Source organism: Benincasa hispida, chromosome 7 (assembly GCF_009727055.1).
Source record: "Benincasa hispida cultivar B227 chromosome 7, ASM972705v1, whole genome shotgun sequence".
NCBI classification, from domain to species: domain Eukaryota; kingdom Viridiplantae; phylum Streptophyta; class Magnoliopsida; order Cucurbitales; family Cucurbitaceae; genus Benincasa; species Benincasa hispida.
The window spans coordinates 16,255,256-16,269,595 of NC_052355.1; the positions used below are offsets into that span (position 1 = coordinate 16,255,256).

General features: G+C 30.3%; 2 protein-coding genes across 3 annotated transcripts; one reads left to right on the forward strand and one right to left on the reverse strand.

Moving 5' to 3' along the window:
* Nucleotides 1-755: 755 nt before the first annotated feature.
* On the forward strand, nt 756-5,493 carry LOC120082150 (probable NAD(P)H dehydrogenase subunit CRR3, chloroplastic). The gene is made up of 4 exons (XM_039037396.1): nt 756-1,009; nt 1,108-1,250; nt 3,522-3,650; nt 5,186-5,493. The coding sequence occupies exons 1-3, from the start codon at nt 786-788 to the stop codon at nt 3,644-3,646; spliced, it is 492 nt and encodes a 163-aa protein (XP_038893324.1). The 5' UTR covers nt 756-785; the 3' UTR covers nt 3,647-3,650; nt 5,186-5,493.
* A 1,207-nt stretch (nt 5,494-6,700) lies between these two features.
* On the reverse strand, nt 6,701-11,841 carry LOC120082156 (putative receptor-like protein kinase At4g00960). 2 transcript variants are annotated; one of them, XM_039037404.1, is made up of 6 exons: nt 11,501-11,841; nt 11,278-11,417; nt 9,370-9,580; nt 8,384-8,621; nt 8,138-8,288; nt 6,701-7,466 (listed from the first exon to the last, which is right to left on the reverse strand). In XM_039037404.1, the coding sequence occupies exons 1-6, from the start codon at nt 11,562-11,564 to the stop codon at nt 7,032-7,034; spliced, it is 1,239 nt and encodes a 412-aa protein (XP_038893332.1). In that variant the 5' UTR covers nt 11,565-11,841; the 3' UTR covers nt 6,701-7,031. The 2 variants fall into 2 exon arrangements, with proteins under 2 accessions (XP_038893332.1, XP_038893333.1); XM_039037405.1 differs by having other exon boundaries at nt 8,384-8,618; nt 11,501-11,838.
* Between the last annotated feature and the right edge of the window lie 2,499 nt (nt 11,842-14,340).

A 14,340-nucleotide genomic window follows, 5' to 3' on the forward strand; every position in this document is an offset into this window, starting at 1 on the left:
ATTAACGTGAGTTATAGAAAGATTATTAGAAATAAAATGTGTGTTTTTTTCCCTTATTTTAATGTGAAATTGAGATTTTATAGATAAGAAGTGATTTTTTTTTCTTTTATTTAATGTGAATGTGAGATTTTAGAGATAAAATGTGATTTTTTTTTTAATTTTTTCCGAATTCGAAATTTTAGAGATATAATGTAAAAAATCAGATTTTTTTTTATTTAATCATTTTAATTTGAAATTAAAATCAAAAGTTTCATCTCATAATCCTTTTTAGATAGTATATAGATATAGATATAAAGTCAAATTTAATTAAATTGAAAGTTTATAATGAAAAATGAAAGGTTTAAAAATACTTTTGGTCTCTAAATTTATAATGTAACAAATTAGTTTCTAAACTTTAATCGTTAATGATTTAGTTCTTGTACTCTCAAATTTATAACAATTTAATCCTATAATTTGAAATGTGTAGCATGTCCATATGATAAAAAAATTCATTAAAATGATGTGTCAATTTTTATTCGGTAACAACTTAGTTTTATAGTTTATATATAAATTTCATTCTCGATCAGTTTATCAATCTATCTATCTAGTGTAAGAAATTTCATTTAATCATAATAATAACTTTCATGATACAAACAAAATCGTTATAAATTGTAAAATATAAGAATTAAATCGTTATTTATTAAAATTTAGGATTAAATTGTCACAAAATCACTAGTCATTTTTAATAATAACAATAAAAGTCACTTTTATTTATGAAACTTTGGTTTCTTATCTCTGGAATAGCAATGGCTTCCTTCTTCAGCATTTCGTTAACCAAAAATGTGGTTCTCGCTTCACTCAATCCCAAAGACGACTCTCACTCTCCTCCTCCCAAAACTAACGGGGCCGCCGAGACCATTCCCATCAACAATCCACGGCTACGGCGGCGGCTTCCGAAACCTCGTCGGCCCTCCGTTATTGAAATCGAACGTGCTATTGGTGGCGGAAGGTTCAGAGATGCCGACCCTAGGCAAGTCTCAGAGTTCCATTTATCTCTCAATACTTTTGATTTTGATCGAGTGTTCTTGTTGATTTTATTGTGCTGAAATTGGAGATGTTGATTCTCAGGGATTTGGAAGAAGATAGGAAGGCTGCATTTGACATGTTTTTGATGAGTTTTACGGGAAAATATGAAGGGCCAGTCATGAAGAAGCTTCGTGAGACAGGGGAATGGGTAACTAATCAAACTGAAACCAAATTTCAAGCTTCGGGTAACCATTTTTCTGTCTTTCTCTTTAACTTCTTGATGTTTGACTGTGACAAATGATATTACTTATAGAATTCATTGATTGTTTTCGTTGGGAAAAACCTCCCACTACAACAGAAATCAGCAGAGAAAAATAATGCCGACAAGAATTATTATGGAAAAACTTCAAATCGAAGAAAAAGCCACAAACCAGAAATATTTTATTCGGCAAAGAATTATTATAATCGCATATAAATCTCTTCCCAACCCCAATTACGAGACCACTCTCTCAAAGCATTATACCACTCACATAACCGAGCTAGTATACCAAGTTTAAAATGCTTCAAATTGGGGTGATTATAAACCAAAGGAATAGGCTCTTTTTATACTTCTTGGAGTCCATCACTTTCTCGAACCTTTCAGATGCATGACAATTACTCTTTTAATATTTTGTCAAAATCCAACCGTTTCCCCTCAAAACTTGTTGTCTTGAGAGTGATTAGCTCTAATTTCTTCATTCATATTATTTTGGCAGGTTGCCCCATCATGTGTTTGTTTATTTTTGTTTCCTTCACAATAATTCCTCATCTCATTTTAATATGGGATTATCATTTATCAACAGGGAGACTGGAAACACAAAACAAGAATTTTAAGGTTTCAAATGCTAAGAATAAAAATATGGGGGATTATGGTAAAACTCGAACAAAACCAAAATGATACTGAAATGTAAAATGTAAAAAACTACAAGATAAACCAAGTCATTTGAGATACTTGGACTCTTGCTCCCTTCAGATCGCTCAAGCCTAAACCTATTGAATCAGTGCCTACCTTCGTCCTTTCTCACTCACTCTATTTATAACAAATCACCAAACCAACTTAGATGAGTTTCCATGACTGTGATGGTTTATACAAGTGAACAAATTAGAAAAAGCCACATCCATATATAAGGGAATTCATTCTCTTAAAACCACTTTAAACAGTTAATTATCATTACATAAACATTTGATGCTTTTGGCCTCAATAATTGAACCTCATGTCTAAGCAAACAAACTCTTTTCACCAACAAAGGTAAAATTTGTTTTCAAATTATATTATTTCAGTCTCTTGTGTAAGGATGTGAAATAAACATTGTGTTAGTGGAGTTTTCCATGGCTTGTCATCCATCTTGTTGGTGAACCAATAGAGCCATCCATTTACTGTGTTGGCTGGGATTGGTGATCTAATAGTGCTGGTAGTGTGGGCTAGGAAAGAGAAAAATCATGCATATATAAATGAGAGACAACATCTTTATTGGTATGAGGTCTTCTGGGTAAAACCAAAAACAAATCTCTTGAGAGCATATGGTGGACAATGTCAGACTATTATAAAGATATTTCGAGTTCTATTTACTGTAACTAGTGGTATTAGAATCGTGTTCTAGACATAGCCTTGTTTGATGTTCTCCAAAAAGAAGAGAAGTGCTAGCTTGGATAAGAGTAAACTCTTATTTAGCCGAGGACTATTTGAGGGTAGATTATATGGTTCTTTGTTCATGAAGAGGATTGTTGGGAGTGTGATCGTAGTCTCACATTGCCTAGGAAAGAGAAAAGCGTGGATATACAAGTAAGGGAGAACATCTCCTTTGGTAGAGGCCTTTGGGGTGAAACAAAAAACAAAGTTACGAGGGCTTAGGGCTGAAGTGGACAATATCATATCATTTGTGAAGATCTCACTAGTAGTTAAATGGAACTATGGAAGGAAAATTCTCAAAACTACATATCCAAAAGAGCCATACTCTTACTAACTGAATTGTCCAGGCACAAATCTTTTTTGTTTTGAAATCTGATAACTGCTTCTCATTCTCCCATTTAGCCAAGTGATCTCTTTTCTCATCCACATCATTCGAAGGAATTTTGATTTCAAATTTATTTTCCTTTTATTTTTCTTGTAAATTGGATGAATGGAGCCAATGTTGTTGCAATATAGGTTGACCTAGAGATAACATCTTGCCAGACATGAAGTGATGGGTTCACGAACAAAACATAAGAGCACACAAGTGAAGAAGGTGGTCTCGGTCTCTTAAATAACTTACTCTTAGAAAGGAGGGAGACAAATGACTCCTTTATTTAGTAGTTCATGGGGACATTAGAAAAGATAAAATAAATAAATATATTTTCATATATTTGCATAGTTCATTAATCTAGTACTACATCAAGTGATTAAGCTAACTTATTTCCAAGTTCCCACGTTGCTTGGCTACCCCATCAAAGAGGACATTTATTTTGTCATATTTGATTTGTTTGATTTTAATTTGCAGGAAAATGGTTCCTGCTGTTTACATTTCAATGGGTTCTTCCAATTTGGGCATTGTCACTTCTTGTGGCTTCTGGGATCATTAAGCTACCATTCAACACTCCATTTCTTAATGAACTTCTCATGTAATAAGGTAAAGTTAAAATTTTCGGTTTGTGTCAAAATAGTTCCATGAGTTTTTAATTTTGTGTCTAATAAATATTTGAAGTTTACAAAAGTATCTCAAAAGTGTCTCATATACTTATTAGTCACAAATTGAAAGTTCAAGAACCTATTCGACATTTAAAATTTCTCTTGGAAGACTATTTGATTTCTCTCTTGCCAAATCATCCATATCTTGATCAACACATTTGTCCAATACATTAAAGCTTTTCCAGAAAACGAGTTTACATGGCCCAATTGAATGACAGCCTCACAATGAAATTTGGAACCCAAAAAAATAAATAAATCAAATAAATTATTATTAAGAAAATAAAAGAAAAAAGAAGCCATGTACCCAAGGGTTTCAAGCAATGTCATCATGGATAAAGATAGATACTTTTAATCACAAATATAAATTCAAGGATCGATTTGTAATTTAATTTCAAGTAAACTACTATAGCAAATAATAAAGAATGCGAGGGAATGACCATATTTATTAGGTGGTTTTGAAAAAAGTTCAAATGGATTTTTTATTTGAAAAATGTTCCATCAGTAAAAATTAACGGATTCTATAAATATTAATCTGATTAAAATATCCTCAATTAGGTATGCAATATATTAGAAAGAAAAAGATCTACTAACTCTATTTAGATTTAAACTAACCTAAAATCACGATGGAAGATCTATACGATGAATTAGATAAAGAATACATGTAACGTCAATTTCTAAAATAATTAAGATACTCATTTTAAGTTAGATTAAAGTAGATTTAAGAAGAGAGTGAAAAAAAATTCAGCAGCGTAGAGTAGTGGTTGAGCGACTAGAGCAGACAATAGAGAAGTAGGAGATGAAGTGACGTTAAGGATACGAAAGGGGAGGGGTGTGTGAATAATGATTTAAATAGTGAGAGAGAAGAGAATGAAGTTCTAATCACTATTAGGGTTTTTTTTCTTTTACCTTTTCTATTTTTATTATTTTATTTTTAATTTATTTTGTATTGAATGGCTAGATTTAAGTGGATTTTTGAATAAAATTAGTTGTTCTTTGGGTTTTTTAAGTGGTTTGGCTTAAATTTGAAAAAAAAAATGATCCAATGTATTCCATTCACATATTTGGAAGAAGGATACTCTATCTGATTTTTTTCTTTTTTTTTTTGTAAAAAAAAAAATAATCAGACACGTATCTGGATATATCTGTATCTAATACTGATTATCTACACAATTAGAAGTATTTGTACTTCCTAGTGTGTATGCCTTTATGTTGCATTTCCTAAAATCGTCATTCTTCATCCACTCTATCAAAAACATCTTTCAAAATCTATACCTTCTCCAACCCAAAAATTTCAAATGTTTGGTTGAGGTTATAGAGATTTTGCATTTTTCATCGACGATGAGGGCTTCTTCCTCTCAACGTTTCATATATACCTCATATATGTTCGAAGAAGCAAATGATTTCTACTTGTAGTATCTTTTAAAGTAGTATATTAGCATTCAAAGTTCAGAAACGACCAAATATTGACGTGTTTAGGGTTTGCTCACCCGAGGTGCCACAAGAAGAGTCATCGGTGTCGTCGAGGTTCGTCGGAGATGGAGAAGACAGGTGAGACGACTAAATGTGAAAGGAAGATGGAAGAAGGCCTGATTATTTTTCTCTATTCGTTCTCTTCTTTTTTGGTAGGATTCTGAAAATAATATGTTATGCAGTAACATCAATAGGGTATATGGTAGGCTTTTTCTTCTTTTTTTTTTTGGAAAGTATATATAACTTAAATATTTTTGTAAAGGACATGATGATGATGAACAAATATACCGAGTATATATTTGCAAGTAACTAAATATACAAAGGTATAGGGGTGTTCAAAAAACTCGATGACCTGAAAAAGCCGATCAACCCAACCCAATCCGTGCGGTTTGGGTTGGGTTCAAATAAATGAAAATTTTATGGATTGGGTTGGTTCATGGGTTCACCTAATATAACTCAAACCAACCCGAACCAATCCAAATTTATTATTAATTTTAAAATATTTTTTTATTACTTATAATACAATTATTTATACATATATTGATTTCAATTTTATTTAATTTCAATATTTTTTTAATAATTTATTCTTCAACAACTCTTAAAAGTAGTTTCTTTACACTTTAGAAAGAAAATTTTCACTATATAAATTGAAGATGAGTTATTAATCTTAATTCAATATATAAATTAGGTTTTCACATATTTACGTTTTACTTCTTTTTAGAACAAAATTTTAAATAAATGACCCGATTAATCCGAACCAATCCGGTTGGGTTGGATTCATTTTTTAATAAGGGTTATTTGGGTTGAAGAAATTTAGAATCCGAACAATTGGATTGGGTTGAAATTGGGTTGGGTCTAAAAAGTCTTTCAATCTCAACCCAACCCAACCCAACCCATGAACACCTCTACAAAGGTATATGACAAAATAGGTGGAATATGTCTAAATGAAGATAAAATATAATATTAACAACTTAGATAAATTACGCAGCAGTCATGTTTTATGTAACAGTTACAAACTACGATAACTAACATGTTAGAATTAGTATGATATAAAAATATGAGGTTTATATCACCTAAAAAACAAATTATTAACTTAATTATATTTTTTTAAAAACAAACAGAATAACCTAAAATTTGTACTTGTTCTAAATGTGTATATATATAAATATATAGCATACATGTCTTATTTACATATACTTGTGTATATATCATGAAACATAAACTGAAAATCGTAAATTGTACATTGATCATTCATTTTGAAGTTTGAAAATGATGAAGAAAAATTGTAAAGAAATGGGAACAAAAACGATAAAGGAAAAAGAAATGTACATAATTAAAGAGAAAAAAAAGGGCAAATGTACTTTTGATTCCATGAGTTTGAGATTGATGTTTATTAGGTATCTCACATTTCAAAAATGACACTTTAATCATCCGGATTTGGAGGATACTTTTAAATGGTACACGACTTAATTTTATCTAACAATATGATAACTAGGCTGATATGGATTGGCTGACAAGTAATGGCTTGCATATATATATATATATATTCTTCGGAAGATTTAAATATAATACAATTGGCCAAATTAAAACTAGCATCAAACTAGTGATAACTAAACTGTTTTTGCTGAAAATACATTACTGCAGATGTACAGATTTATTTATTTAAATTCTTTTTACATTGGGGATTGAACCTAAAACTGCTAACTTACTGTACAAAAAATGTGATAAGAAATTGAATTGAATCCATCCAACTACTTTGACCAGAAACTTTCCACCTCAACATTTACATCCTAATGTAACTAAGGATACAAAAACTTATGAACAAAAAGAATGATCCTATTAGAAATGGGGTCTAACCTTCTATCGGACGTTTCCCATGAGTATCGTATCCTCGACTAATTGAAGAAGAGCCAGAAGCAACTTCATTTGCGGTTGCGGTTGCGGTTGCGGTAGCAGTTATAGTCCCAGTAGTATTGCTTGTAAGAGCATAGGAGTCGGATGAACCAGAAGTTCCAGACACACCAGCATTGGAGGACGATGCACTTGTCCTACGAGGTCTTCTATACCGAGAACCAGGTATTCCTGGTCTCATTGGTTCCTCCAAATTACCAGGTCTCTTTGAAAGGATTAAAACTATACGTGGCATAGTCGGCCGTAGGTTTGGATCACCTTGTGTGCATAGCAATCCTATCTGAATGCACATTGTAACTTGGTCAGGAACAGCTGATGAAGCTAATGTTGGGTCCATGATCTCCAAGCTCCTGCCCTTCTTGTATAGCTTGTAAGCCTGCAGCAAAATCCATAACTTCGGTAAGACCTTACAATTTATAATTTATAAATTTCTGTTTCAAAAACCATATTTTCTTTCGCCTTTTAGTCGTTCTAAGACGATGCAAAAGAGAGCATTTTCTAAATAGTTCTTTGACATTAAGGTCCCGGTTGACAACTATTTCACTTTTAGTTTTCTGCCTTCGAAGAACAATTAAATTATTAATCAAATTTTAAAAACAAAAACTACTTTCTTTTCTTTCAAAATTTAGTTTGGTTTTTTAAAATATTAGTAGAAAGTAGATAAAAAATATAGAAACTTATAGATGAAAGTAGTATTTATAAGCTATCAAATGGACCTAAATAAATTTGTTAGTGTAAATATGACCAAGTTTCCATGGAGTTGTTTCGCTTACATTTCTATGGGTAGTTAGTCGACTTCTATGATATAATATATAAACTGAGATCAATCGAGAGTATGATTCACTAAGCTAAGACCAAAATATAAACTACAGAGTTCACTGACGACTCGTGTTCAGATTCTCATACGTGGTCCTTTAAATGACTAACTATGGAAGTTAAAATATTGCCCAGTCAGTGGATTCTTCATCTATGACTTGTTTACTTCTATTGCACTGATTGTATCATGATCTTCATTACAATTAGGTATTGCAATAAAATAAACCATACCCAATCAAGTAGATTCTCGGCGTCCATAAATGAACTAAATGACGAATTTCGCTGGCCGCTTATAAGTTCCAAAACCAAAACACCAAAGCTAAAAATGTCTGCCTTGGCTGATAGATGCCCGTGCATTACATATTCGGGAGCCATATATCCACTATTCATACATGGAAGAAGAAAATTAGTGAAGGGCTCCAGTTTGGATTCAGAAATTTGACAGGTTGTTGCAAAGAGCAGAGCAAAGAAACTTACTTTGTACCGGCAACACGAGTATTGACGTGAGTTTGATCTTCAGGGAAGAGACGAGCCATCCCAAAATCGGCAATCTTAGGGACCCATTTATCATCCAACAAGATGTTACTAGCCTTTATGTCACGATGGATAATGACATTATGTGAGTCCACATGAAGATATTGCAGACCTCGTGCTATGCCAAAGATTATGTCATACCTCCTCTTCCAATCAAGATCTCCTCGTCTGCAGGATTCTGCTATAACAACAAAAAAGGAACTATTATCACTTCCAGTCCTTCGAAGATCAAGCATCATATTAACAACAAAAATAATAGCATGGAGTTGAAAGAAGAAAGATCGATCAGATGAATGTTTTGTTGAGACTAGTTTTAAGACCTCTGTAACGTATTTAATGAGAGGAGTTCAAGTCCAACTAAAATTTGGAATTTCGATGAGACTTTTACCATCAGTTTATCTAGCTCAATCACTTCTCCCCATTAGGCTTAGGGATCCCTCATCCCTAAAGCTTCAGGCTGTTCATATATATATGTGTGTATATATATATATATATATATATATGTATGTATGTATATATAAATACACAGGATGACAACATTTTGACTTGTCGACTGCTAAACACATGAAGAAAAATGGTAATAATGAATGGATAGTATGGACCAGTATTAGTAATATAAAGATGTAGTGAGTTAATCTATTCAAATTACACAATAATATCAACTTGTATTATTATCAATGCAAATGAATGAAAACGGACAGGAATGGGAGCTCTTTTGTGTTTGCACGTCTTCAAGCCAGAGAGCAATTAGAGGGAAAATTCAATGGTACTCCGAGAAAAAAAAAGGTTAAATTTGAACAAACAAACTTAGGTACTTGACAAAATACACTCGGAAAATGAAGAGCCCAAATATTTCTATCGATGACAGGGTATATTAGTTCAATCTTCCATGGAAGAAAGAAGAAACATAATTTCCAAGCGTCACTTACTGAAGAGAAGCTTGTCAAGACTCTCATTTGTGACATATTCGTAAACCAGTAGTTTCTCTGAACCATGCACACAGTATCCCAACAAATTGACGACATTTCTGTGCTGCACACGAGCCAACAATTTAGCCTCAGTCATAAACTCTTTTCTTCCTTGTTTTGAATAATGCGACAACTTCTTAACTGCAATCACTCTTCCATCCTTTAACTTCCCCTACAAATGACGGTAAGTAAAAGAAACTTAGATGTTACTAGAAAAGGAAGTTGAATAATTGCGCTCCATTTTTCAAAACAATAACAAGCTTGGACATTGAATCTTTAGAGTTGTCATCAATTGAATTAACCTTGGAATAGCACTTACCATGAAAAGAACTTCTACATATACTTTACAAAATTTAAAGAATATGAATGATAATCAAGAATAAAAGCAAGTGCTCAATTGTGCATATACCATGGAGGCCGTATTCAATTGTGCAAATACTTACATTCACTACTTTTACTCATAAGTTCTAAGTTTTGTTATCCACTTTCTAGTTATGTTTTAAAAAACCAGACCAAATTTTGAAAACTAAAAAACGTAGTCTTTACCAACTTGTTTTTGTTTTTAGAAGTTGATTAGGAATTCAAGTATTTTTTTAACAAAAGTGAAAACTATAGTTGAAAAATTAAGAGAGAACAAACATAAATTGCAGAAATAGAAAACTAAAACGAAATCGTTATCTAACGAGATCTTAGTTTGTAATTTTTTTTGTTTTTGAAAATTAAGCTTATAAACACTACTTACAACTATAAGTTTTTGTGTATTGTTATCCTCTTTCTACCAACGTTTTCAAAAACCAAACCAAAAGTTTAAAAATTAAAAAAAGTAGTTTTCGAAAACTTATTGTTTTTAGAATTTGACTAAGAATTAAATTTTTTCATCAAAAAATGTGAAAACCATAGTATGACAGTTAGGAGGAAACGAGCATAGATTTCAAAAACAGAAAACTAAAAACAAAATCCTCATCATGCAAGTAATCCATTTTTGTATGTAGCTGTGTAAAACAATTTTAAAGAACTACGATTCTTTCTGCATATGTAAAAAACAAAAGTCTATAACATTAGGCTCTTACAATTTCACATTAGCTAAATATAATATACATTTTATTCCCCAATATTTTGGGTATTTTCCTCAATTTCAGTCTTACAGTTTTAAAATTTTCAATTTCTTGCAATTTAACATTTTTCAGTTGTATCACGTTCATTCTGAATGTTAAAGTTGGATGATGATGTACTTACCAAACATAATACTTTGTGAGTACACAGAAATTTAAGGAGAAACTAAACAACAGTTGAGATTTATGCCAATTTCTTACAAATTTGGAAGACGAATCAGAAGCTTTCCTATATTAAGAGTCGCTTAACTCCTCTCCTAAATTTATGCAAACTCACTAAACATCATTTAAAGTATGTCTTTAACCAATTTAACATTGACCAATAAAGGGTATAACTGAAAATTCTTGAAATGTGAGGGACTAAACTGTAAAAAAAACAACAACAATGACTAAATTGGGAAAAAAAAAAAACCCAAAAAAGATTAAGGGCTAAAGCACGTATTTAGACTGATTCTTGATATAGTAATTATGTTCTTCCGAATTCCACAAGTGAAGAGGCAAATATTCAGTAACCCAAGTTGATAGCGCGAATTTAGGTAGAAAAGTTAAGCACAAGCAACGAAAAAAAAGAAGCTGCCAAAACAGATATAATTAACAGCAAGATTAATTAAATATTTCCAGTTAGTCTAAATCCTTGTTAACTGCGACAATTTCGATGAAATAAAATAAGGAAGAAAAAACAAAAGAAAACAAAAAGAAGAGTTTTGACGGTCAGAACACAAATTTAGCAGTGTGTTGAATTAGAATTGGATCTAACCTTGTAAACTGGACCAAATCCGCCTTCGCCAAGCTTGTTATTCTGGTGAAAATTGTTGGTAGCTTCAACTAATGTTTCAAATTGAATAACCTTCTGTTCCTTAGCTGCAATCTCCTCCAAATCATCCTCGCCCTGCCTGTCTAATCAAACCAAATTCATCAAATCAGTATCAGAAGAAAACGGAGAACGATTTGCCCTAATTAGACAAAGAAGAAGAAGGTACCTCTTGAGGAACCGAATCTGAATTGTCTCATGATGTTGTGCATCAAACTCTTGGATTTCGTCATGCTCGTCTAGGCCATGGAGTTAGAAACAGCGAAAAACAGGCGGAATCGAATGGAATCGAATCGAAAACAAGAAACTTAGAGGAAAGTTGAAGAAATGATAGAATCAAAACTGGATATGATAATTAACTGAGAGAGAGAAATTGGGAATTGGGAATTGAAATTTGAAGAATATAGAAACAAAGATTGAATACAAAGGGCATAAACGTATGGATTGACTCACTGTTTGACCATTGAAAACTCAAAATCCAATGCCAGCTTGCACAAACTCCTCTTTCCCAATTTTTATATCTCCACTTTTTTTTTCTCTCACAAACATGAACTAAAATATTTATTAATAATAGAAAAATATCACAATCAATTGGTAATACACTGTGATAGACTATTATCTACACGGTTAGATATAATATTGCGATCCATCACAAATAGTCTGTGATATTTTTCTATTATTTATAAATATTTTTAATAATTTTGTCATTTAAAATAATTTCTCCATAAAACATAGTTGGGGTTGTAATTATACCCTCAATCTTTCAATTATAAAAATTGAGGTCTCAAACTTAAACACGTGTTAAAATTAAACTCTCAAACTTGTGATAATTCTAGGAATTTGACTCTTAAATGATAAAACTTGAACACTCCAACTTATATAATTGGTATAATTTATACTATTATGTAAGTTTGAGAGTTCAATTGCAACATTTGTATAAGTTTGATGGTTCAATTTTTACAATTGATAGTTTACGGGTATAATTATAACTACAACCATACTTTAAGAGTGATTTTTGCGATTTGTCTTTTTTCTTTTGTCACTCAAAAGTAAGCTTTACTTTGTAATACAATACTACCATGGTTTAAAATGTCAATGTCGGTTTATATTATCAGAGTTCAATTTTATAGAAATGTCGTTTAAAATAAGAAAAATTGTTTATGTAGATGGATATTTTTGAAGAAATAATTAAATTATTTTAATTGTTGTTATTTTGTTGCTTATTTTTATGTTTAATAGATTTTTTTAATGGTATAGTGTAATTTTTTATTCACCCCTCATTTTAATATCAAATGAAAGGTGGAGATGTCCACATAAATTCAATACCATAAATACTATTTTAAAATTTACAACAATCTACTCCTTAAATTTTAATATGTTACAATTTAATTTTGATGGTAATAATAATTCATTACAAAGTTTAGAAAGAAAACACACACATATTACAATGTGCAGGGTAGGAGAATTGAACTTTTTGACTTCGAAGTTGATATTACAAACAAAGTTGAACTATACTCATTTTTTTTCATATATTAAGTTATTACATACTAAATTTCAATGATTAAATTGTGACAAAAATTAAAAATAAAATGGTCAAATTGTTATAAACTAAAATATAAAGAGTAAATTAGTGTTACATTAAAGTTGGAAAATCAAAATGCATTATAACAAAATTCTTTCATATATTATCTTTCTTACTTTTTTTAAGTTTTTTTTTTTTTTAAAAAAAAAAAAAAAACTTTCAATCAGTTAAATACATTAAATTATCTCTCATGTTTTAAGGCAATTCTCAATTAAACCACTTGATAAAGAATTTTGTTAAAATTTGTTAACAAAAATGTTTATATATCATTATGTTATTATTTTGTTGACATGTTTGGGCACTCAAACCTTTTTTATTATTATTTACAAATTCAAGCCATTTCAAAAAGTAGGTAATAGAAGTTTTAGCTCAACAATTATTAAACTAAAAAAGGAATTTACTTTTTCTCCTTTTTTTTTCTAAAGAAATTCGTTTTTCATTGTTTTTTTTTTTTAAAAAAAAAAATAGCCTTCGAGCTTTTCGACTTTAAATTTTAGAAATATTTTCACGTAGAGTACTTTATTATATGAAAATTAGTATTATTTAACTGAATTTGATAAAAAAAATAATTCTGAAAAATGAAATTTAAAATTTATTGAACAAAATTAATATTTTTAACTTAATTAGAACTATTATGTTGGGTTTTTTTTTTTTTTTTACAGATGAATTTTCTTTTTACTGTTTTTATTTTGTCTATTAAATAGTAGTTTTTTAACGAAATTAAATAGTAAATTGACTACTCCAAATTTGTGTTAATTTAGTGACGTAGTGAGATACGTAATTTGGGGGATTAATTATTGGAACAAATATGGGGTCTGAAAAGACGTGTGGAAAATTAAAATTAATTAATATTCAGGAGAAAAAAACAAAAAACACAAAAACAAAAACAAAAACAAAATTTTGTTACTTTATTATTATTATTATTTTGTCGCCTTCTGCTCAAATTTTCAACTTATATTCAATTTAATAGGGTAAAAAGTGCTCTAACTTAGAATTAGACAAATTAGAAAATATTTTTAGTGGTCAATCCCACTTTCTCACAATTTTTTTTTTAAAGATAAACGACTGTCAATTAATTTTGAGCTAAAACTTCGTACTATCAAATATGATATCTGAGTCTATTCAATTTAAATGAACATTTGATCTAATAAAAAGAATTGAGATTCGATCAAAAATTGTAAACTTGAAAGAGAAAAATCAAAGTATTACATTAGCAAAAGTATATTTCTATCCATGCAATTTGAATTTGTATTCGTGTTCTTTTCGTCGGGATATGATATTGGTTTTTTGTTATATATATAAATATTTATTTATTTATTTTTCTTGGGTTACCTAATAGGTAATTAATTTTCAATTAAATCAATTGAGTACAAAAATGACAAAAAGAAGCTACTATATCAAAATGTAAACTTAATAATACTATTATT

Coding starts and splice junctions, on each gene's coding strand:
- LOC120082156 (XM_039037404.1), bottom strand. CDS start 11,564: ATGACGAAATCCAAGAGTTTGATGCACAACATCATGAGACAATTCAGA. Junction 9,581..11,277: donor GATTTGGTCCAGTTTACAAG/GTTAGATCCAAT, acceptor CGTCATTTGTAG/GGGAAGTTAAAGGATGGAAG. Junction 8,289..8,383: donor ACTCGTGTTGCCGGTACAAA/GTAAGTTTCTTT, acceptor ATGTATGAATAG/TGGATATATGGCTCCCGAAT.
- LOC120082150 (XM_039037396.1), top strand. CDS start 786: ATGGCTTCCTTCTTCAGCATTTCGTTAACCAAAAATGTGGTTCTCGCT. Junction 1,010..1,107: donor TTCAGAGATGCCGACCCTAG/GCAAGTCTCAGA, acceptor GTTGATTCTCAG/GGATTTGGAAGAAGATAGGA. Junction 1,251..3,521: donor AACCAAATTTCAAGCTTCGG/GTAACCATTTTT, acceptor TTTAATTTGCAG/GAAAATGGTTCCTGCTGTTT.